General features: G+C 37.3%; 1 gene segment (V, D, J or C); it reads right to left on the bottom strand.

The window, feature by feature from the left end:
* Positions 1 to 6,491: 6,491 nt before the first annotated feature.
* LOC123233176 lies at positions 6,492 to 7,797 on the bottom strand. The segment is given in 2 exon segments: positions 6,492 to 6,826; positions 7,749 to 7,797. Coding segments are annotated over 2 exon segments (384 nt in total).
* Between the last annotated feature and the right edge of the window lie 1,336 nt (positions 7,798 to 9,133).

The raw sequence follows: 9,133 nt of genomic DNA, 5'->3' as shown, positions 1-9,133 counted from the left end.
ATTTCTCTTTCTTTCTTTCTTTCTTTCTTTCTTTCTTTCTTTCTTTCTTTCTTTCTTTCTTTCTTTCTTTCTTTCTTTCTTTCTTTCTTTCTTTCCTCCTTCCCTCCTTCCTTCCTTCCTTCCTTCCTTCCTTCCTTAAATAACCCTTACTTTCTGTCTTAGAATCAATACTAAGTATCAATTCTACAGCAGAAGAACAATAAGGGCTAGACAATTGGGATTTTGACTTGCCCAAGATCCCATAGCTAGGAAGTGTTTGAGGTTAGATTTGAACCCAGGACATCTCATTTCCAGATCTGGCTCTTAATCCACTGAGCCACCTACCTGTCCCCAGTATTATTTCCAATAATTAGTCATTGAACAAGAATTTCACATTTACAATACTAATAGCTAATTTAATATTTTAAGATGCTGTAAAAACCCTCAAACAAACCAAAAAACCAACCAATTATGATCCTCAGTTTTGTTTTCTTTTCTGCCATTGTCACTCCAGAATCAGAAGGTGGCAGCACTAGACCAAATGTCCTTTCATATTTGTCTGTTTTCCTGAGGTTTTCCTGGGCCAAAAAATTTATCACATCAAATAGACAAATGAGCCTTTCTATGTTTGGCTAGGTTGGCCCATAGAAAACAGACATCTATTCATCTGGGGGAGCATACTCAAAGCCTGGTAAAATCTTCCAGAAATGTTTCTCTACATTATGGTCCAGAAAATCCAGAACTACCTCCATTGTGTGTTATAACACTGGACTGGTATTGTGCGGAGGGTTTGTAGAATGTGATGATAAATATTAAGAGAGAAAGGAAAGTGAGGAAAAAGCCACCGGAGTAAATAACTATACCATAATAACAATGAGATAATTAAAATCTAACAATTAGAAGATAGAATGAAAGAAGATAGTTAACTCAATCAGCATGTATTTTTTTTAATTTAAACATTTATTAATATTCATTTTTAACATGGTTACATGATTCATGCTCCTACTTTCCCCTTCACCCCCCTCACTCCCCCCACCCATGGCCAACGCACATTTCCACTGGTTTTGTCATGTGTCCTTGATCAAGACCTATTTCCAAATTGTTGATAGTTGCATTGGTGTGGTAGTTTCGAGTCTACATCCCCAATCATGTCCACCCCAACCCATGAATCAGCATGTATTTTTAAAGCACTTATTCTATTCTAGTTACTACATGAGGCAGTTAGAATATAAGACATAAATAAAATACTCCCTTCCTTCATGGAGCCTATATTCTAACTTTCAGAGTGTTTTATAAATTCAATAAAAGAATTAAAGGAAGGAATAACCCATTAAGATAATTGAATAGTAAGAATGACACAGAAAAGTTCTAACCCCTTTAAGAATCATGGGACACTGCCAAAATTCATCCTCATTGCACCAAGAATAGATAGGAAATGAATAATAAGAGAAATTGGAAAGGGATGATTGAATCATCCAAAAATAGAGAAAAAGGATAACTATAACTTACTACCTAAGGAATTACATGGTTTGTTAGACCTTGAGTTAAGACTTTAAGTTAAGACCTTAAATAATTTCATCTTTGGCCTTCACCCTTCTTCCTGATTTATTAGATTGGTATCAAAGGATTGACAGAGTGGTTTCAGCTTATACTGCTACTAAGCTACCATCTTGGCTCCTCCTCCTCTTCCTGACTTGTGAAGTTGAATCTACAAGGATCTTGAATGTCCTTTTAGTTTAAAAAAAAAAATCAATTAGTTTGTTTGTTACATTAAAGTTTTCAGACATCTCCTTTCCTCCTTCCTTCCTCTTCCCATACTAGAAAAGGCATCATTTGACAAAAAGATATATGTATATATAAATTCTGTCTTGGTGGTTTCTATTTACTAATTTTTCCCCTGGACGTGGACATACACAAATTATCCTTCAAACAATATTTCTGTTGTTGTATATAATATTCTCTTGGTTCTACTCATTTCACTCTTCATAATTTCATGTGGGTCTTTCCATTATTAAAGTTATACCCATTATTATTAATCTGATTTAAATTTGTTTCAAAATTTATTATTCACCTGATTGTCATTTGTTATGGCATAGTAGTATTCCATCATAATCATATGTCAAAACTTGAGCCATTCTCTAATTGATGGACATCCCCTCAATTTCCAATTCTTTGCCACTACAAGCCCTTTCATGCCTCTTGTTGTTCCTTGTGCTGGTCTGAGCCCATCAGATCTATAAGACATCACCCAGGTATAGTCTTATAGGAGTTAGGAAACCTGAAGAGTTATTTACATAAAGACAGAATGAATAAAAGTCTTTCTTAGTTTCAGACATGTGGTGATCTCTAACTGAAATTAGCTCCTGGAATTCCATCATTTGTACTTGAAAGAAACAGGTGGACAGTGGGCAAAGAGACAAAGGGCCAATCTCAAAGCCAGAAAGACCTTACATTCAAATTCCACTTCTGGCATGTAGTGGTTATATAACCTCAGACAAGTAATTTTATCTCCCACTAGCCAAGGCAACTCTAAATCTGTAAATTTCAGGGAAAAGACCTTCCTCATTAAGATGTTTTTTTAAATGATGAAGTCACAAGTCTGAATCCTATCTTTGTCTTATGTAAAATCCATGTGATAAACCATTGGGAAAGACCCATCAGTCAGTCAACAAGTATTTAAGTATGTTCTATATATGGTAGGCACTGTGATGAACTCTAAGGATACAAAAACACAGTCCCTGTGCTCAGGGAGCTCACATTATTTTTTTTTAGATTTTGTATTACTTTTTTATTTCCATAATTCCAACATGCCAGACATAATGCACCTTTCTGAACCATTGGAGAATTCCCATTTCCTCCTGTCATTTTTAAAAATTATGTTTTTCCCAAACTACATATAGATACAATTTTTAATAATCATTTTCTGACATTTTGTGACCTATGTTCTTCCTCTCTCCCTTCCCTCCTCCTTCCTGAGATGGCAGGTAATATGATATAGGCTATATGTAAGCTATCCTGAAATAATATATTTCCTTGTTCATCATATTATAAAAGAAGACACATATTGCTTATACAAGAAAATTTCATGAAATAGCTAAAGTGAAAAATGGTATATAAATCACTTCACATATATTCCCAGGTTATTGTTTTTGTTTTTGTTGTTGTTGTTGAGCTCTTTGTCCTTTCTTAAGGCACAATTATATTCCATTACAATCATATGCCATAATTTGTCCAGCTATTCCCCAACTGATAGATACCACCTCAATTCTTTGCCACCACAAAAAGAGCTGTTCTAAATATTTTGGGACAAATAGGTCCTTTCTCCTTATCTTTGATCTTTTGAAGGTCATAAACCTATTGGTGGTATTGTTGGATTAAAGAATATGCACAGTTTATTGCCTTTTGGTCATGGTTCCAAATTGCTCTCCAAAATGGTTATATCAATCCACAGCTCCACAAACATGCATTAGTGTTCCAGATTTCCTACATCCCCTCCAATGAGTGTCATTGCCAGTCTAATGGATGTAAGATGATGCTTCAGAGTTGTTTTAATTTGCATTTTTCCAAATAATAGTGATTTAGAACATTTTTCATATGACTATAGTTTTAAATTCTTCATCCGAAAATTACCTGTTCATATCCTTTGACCATTTATCAATTGGGAAATGACTTGTGCTCTTATAAACTTAGTTTAGTTCTCTATAGATTTGAGAAATTAAGTTTTTGTCAGTGATGCTTGCTATAATTTTTTTTTAGTTTTTTTAAATTTCCCTTCTAATCTGAGTTGCTTTGTTTGTGGAAAAAAATTTTTTAATCTTAATATAGTCAGTTGCCTATTTTATATCTCATAATGGCCTCTGTGTCCTGTTTGGTCATAAATTCTGCCCCATTGGTCTTTCATGTAGGAGCCCACATTCTAATGGGGGAGACCACATGCAAACAATTATAGACATACAAGACATAAACAAGATAGATGGGAGATAATCTCAGAAGGGAATGCATTAGAGAAAAGAACTCAATCTCATATAAAACAGTACTGCTGAGGCCCAATTCAGAGAGACATCCACTCTTATCAAATCCAACATCAAGTCAACAAGTATTTGTTAAGTATATACCATATCCCAGGTATTGTGCTAAGTCCATATTGTAGTGAATTCTCCATATAGCTACCCCACTCCAGAGAGATATTATTGTAGCCTCCCCTTGTTTAATTTTATGCTTAAAACCATGCACACACTTATCATGTCTATTACTTTAATAAAACTTGTTTTTCTGCAGCACAGTGGCTCTTTCTTCCATGATTTTCTCATAATTTTTAAACTTAGACTTTCTTTGAGTGTTGGCCAGAAAAAATTGTTTCCCTGTCTTAGCCAAATCCCTTTCCTCACAACCCCCCATTCCCATCTAAATTTCAAGAGCATTAGAGCCTAGTTCAAGCACTGACAGACTGTCTGCTTCCCTATCAGAGCAGCTAGACCTGAGAAGAGGGACAGCTGCTTCCTTCAGTCACCCCATACTGCTTCATACTTATGAATGACTGGTCCACCTTACTCTACCTCAGCCAAGATGACAGGGATTCCTACCCCTGAGGCACCAAAATTAAAATTAATCCAAAGGTGGAGGGTGAAAGCTATCCAATCTTCCCACTACACAGCTTAAAACAGCAGAGAGAGAGAGAGAGAGAGAGAGAGAGAGAGAGAGAGAGAGAGAAGAGACAGACAGTCAGAGACAGACATATAGACAGACAGAGACAGAGAAAGAAAGAGAGAGAAGAGACAAAGACACAGAGACACAGAGAGAGACAGACAGAGAGAGAAAGTCAGGGATCAAATATTACTGATTTAGAGAAATAACTCACCCTCATTCTTGAGCAATTAGGTTGGTGGGCTCATGTGTGGCCCAGCCCTACTTATTACAGAATGGTGATAAATCTGAAAGCCCTCCTCTGGGAACATGTCCTTGTCCTTCTTCAACCATTGTCCAGAAAACTCCAGCCCTTGTAGCAGGGATTCTTAACCTGGATTCCACGGTTCCCCCAAGGGATCCAGGGATAGCTTTTGGGATGCCATGACTTTTAACTGGAAAAAATACATAATTTTATCTTATAAGTGAAGTTTAGTATTTCCTTCAATTATGATATTTTTGAAAAATTCTAGGGAAAAAGTTTATAGTTTTGACCAGACAGAGGTCTATGACACACAAAAAGAACCCAGCTATATAGGAAGCAGGATATAAGGTGTGTCGAGATCTCTCTCTCTCTCTCTCTCTCTCTCTCTCTCTCTCTCTCTCTCTCTCTCTCTCTCTCTCTCTCCTCTTTCTCTCCCTCTCTCTTTCTCTCTGTCTTTCTCTTTCTCTGTGTCTGGCTGTCTAGCTATCTATATTTCTGTCTGTCTCTGTCTCTCTCAAATCTGCACATACAATTGCTATGCAAAGCGAATGAAACTAAATAAAACCAAACTACTGAATCAAATTGAAACAACTGAGCCACACTGATGAAACTGTCCCCCAGGGAGGTGTGCTTGCGCCAGCTGTTATAAGCTAAATATGCTGATTACGAAGACAAAATCTATGACCAGTGAACTGTGTTGTCCCCTGAAGCAGTATAGATGAGAAGTTTAATCAGTTTAATCAGTGAATACCAAAAAAATGACATTAAAATTGATATTATATATTATTATCACAAGAGAGTGCAGAAGGTTTGTAAATATAATTAAATAAGCCTAGAAAGGGAATATATTTTAAAGGACTATAAATGTAAAACAAAAAAGTCTTTGAATCTATAAGAGAATCAGTTGAAAGAAATGGGGATGTTTAGCCTTGAAAAATTTCTTATGGGATGAGATTATTACATTCTTAGTATTTGTAACCCCAGTGCCTAACACAGAGCCTGACATATAATAAACACTTGGTAAATATTTGCAGGTTAGTGGACTAATTGAGAAAACTTCGAGGAAAAACAAAAACCATCTTTAAGCACTTCAAGGACTGTTATGTAGAAGGGAATCTGACTTGTTCTGCTTAACCCCAGATGGAAGCTTTAGAAAGGTCAACCAAGATTTGTTGGCTGAACAACCTAACAGCTAGTGCTGCCTCTTTTGTATGAAATGGTTGCCTTGGGAGCATAGTGAATTATCCATCATTAGAGATCATCCAACAAGGGCTGAATGAACACATGGCGGGTGGTATAGTGGCATGTAATAACAATGTCTTTTTGTTTATGGGTTTGATGAAATGGCCACTAACTTTCCAATTCTGTGACCGTGAATAAGATAGCAAAAGTCCTCTCTAGTGCTAGAAATCTGTGCTTTTGGAATGAATCCTTGTTGGAGAGTAAAAACAAAATAGAACAAAACAAAGAGTCACAAAGTTAGGCTAAACCAAAGGGGCAATTCACAGAGCAGAACAGAGTTGGGTTCTCTTACTTGTAGTCTTCAAAAGCTCTTATCCTACAATGCTAGGGAGGAAGCAGCTGTTCTGGGCAAGCACAGAGCCCAAGACGTTTTTGTTCAGGGTTATATCATTGTGGGAGGCCATTCTTCACTTTGCAGACAGTAATAGGTAGCAGCATCTTCAACTTCAAAACCATTGATAGTAAGAGTGAAATCCATGTGACCTCCTCCACCAGCAAATCTTTCTGGGACACCTTCCTTAAGGTAGGAATCTCTATAGATGATTGGCTTAGGACTTTGCCCTGGTTTCTGTTGATACCAGTGTAAACTGCTGGATGTCCGAAGGCCATACAGGTAACTCACAGGCTCACTGGTTTGACAAAACATGGTAACTTTTTCTCCCGGAAACACAGACACAGAGGAAGGAGATTGGGACATCACAATTGATCCATATAAGCCTGAAATGAGAAGAAATAAAATAATGCCTAAAAATAATTTTTTTTGCTTTTTTCATAGGTGTTATCTATTATACACCTGTTGATTAGCAAATGAGTAAACTGAAACCCAGAAGAGATGATAACAATTGCACCAGGTCACATAGCAAAATATGACAACGGAACCAAGACTAGAACCTATGTGCTCTTCCTCCCTTCCTGGTGCTCTTTCCACTATCCCTCCTTGATTTCATTTTCAAACACCATGATTCCTGAATTTAGTTATGATAAAATGACAAATTTAGAAGTGAAAGGGAACTTAAAGGTGATCAACTCCCACCCTTTTTTCCATTGGAAAACTGCACCCAGAAAGGTTAATTGACTTGCCCATTGTCACACAAATAGTAAGTCATATGACCATGGGATCATAGATCTAGAGCTGGGAGAGATCTCAGAGGCCAATTTGTCTATTTGTCTAAACCCCTCATTTAACAAATGAAGAACCTAAGGCCCAAGGAAGCTATGACTTACCTAAGAAAAAACAAGTAATGAATGGCAGAGCCATTGAAACCAGGTCATCAAATGACAGACTATCATTTTTCTAGTAGAGCTCATTGCCTTTCAATTAATTCTCAAAACTACTTGGTTTTGTCTGTTTCTTAGGCATTAATAAATATGTTTCCAGTGGTTTCACTAGATTCCAGACTCTAATCATTGATGGATCCCTTTCCCAGTAAACAAGAAGACCATTTTCCATCCTAGTTCTTACATATCCAGATATACTCCCCATGATATCTCTGTGGATTTGAATGAAATCATCTCAGAAGTATTATCCAGTTTAGTCTAAAATCCAAAGAACAAGCCCAAAGTCTTGCCCAATGGGACAGAACCAAGAGCCATGAAAAATAGCTTTCTTCCCACTTTCCTTTCTCCATCCCTTTCTCACCAGGAATCTGCATCACTAACATCAACAGGATCTGGACAGGGAACTCCATCTTGTAGAAGAACATCAGCTTTGATGTTCTGAGCCTTTTTATGGCTTCAGAAGAGCAGAAAGAACTTTTCAGGAGCTGTCTCTGGGGAAGAGCATGCAAAACACCCAGGTGTAGGCAAGGAGGTCTCCTATAAAGTTTGTTTCAAACCAGGGGAAATCCCACAATAGACAATTGTTCTTCTCCCCTGACTCTCCCTATAGACTCTGGTCCTTGGGGATTTAACAAGAGGGGAGCTTTGACTGACTCCTCTGACTACAGAGCTGAGTTAAAGCTCGTCTTGCTTCAACACTTCCTCTCCTTGGAAGGAAATAGATTGAACAGCCTCAACAAAGTTTGCCTTAAACTTTTTGTGACTACCATTCTGAACATACTTCTGACAAAATCCAACTGATACAAAGTTTGAACCTTTGCATAGCAAATGCTGCCCACATTATTAATTTTAAAAAAATGTAGCTCCAACTTATCTAATACTGTTGATATCACATTAAACACCTTGGATAGCTTGTTGCCAATTACATTTACAGCAATCTAGGTAATTCTTTCAAGGTTAAGCTTTGTGCTCTTTCACATTTATGTTCATGGAAGATCCTAAACTTCTTTTTTTAAAAAAATTCTTACTTTACTAGGCAAATGGAGCTAAGTGACTTGCCCAGGATCACACATCTAGGAAATGTTTGAGACCAGATTTGAACTCAGGTTCTCCTGACTCCAGACTTGGTACTCTATCCACTGTACCACCTAGCTGTCCCAGATCCTATGCCTCTTGAAGCTATTAGACCCACTTAACTCTGGGGGAATTCTTTGACCACCTAAAATGAATTCAAAAGTCACAAGATTCAAATAAGGATGTTAAACAGGAAGTTAACACTGACCATGTCAGACAAAGACACCGACCTTAGTAAACAGGAAGTCAAAACTAAGAAACAGACTTAAGCTTATGGGCACTATTTAGCTGGGACTGTTTGGACTTCCTACCTTAAGTCTCTCCCCACTCCAGGCAATCCTCCACTCAGCTGTCAAGTCAATCTTCCTTTAAAAAGCTCTGACTATATCATTCTCTATTCAATATACTCCAGGGGCTCTATACTACCTCGAAGATCACATATAAAATAAATCTTCATTTTGGCATTCAAAGGCCTTCAGAACCAGACCTCCTCCTAACTTCTTAGTCTTCTTATCCCTCACAATGTACTACATGATTCAGTGACATAAGCCTTCCTCCTGATCATCACATAAGCCAGTCCATCTTCTAACTCAAAGCATCTTTATTGGCTGTCCTTCATGCCTGGAATGATTTGCTCCCTCATCTCTTTTCTTTCCCTCCCCCTTTTATATT

The sequence above is a fragment of the Gracilinanus agilis genome, chromosome 2 (assembly GCF_016433145.1).
Source record: "Gracilinanus agilis isolate LMUSP501 chromosome 2, AgileGrace, whole genome shotgun sequence".
NCBI classification, from domain to species: Eukaryota; Metazoa; Chordata; class Mammalia; order Didelphimorphia; family Didelphidae; genus Gracilinanus; species Gracilinanus agilis.
This window is presented reverse-complemented; position numbering and strand designations above follow the sequence as displayed.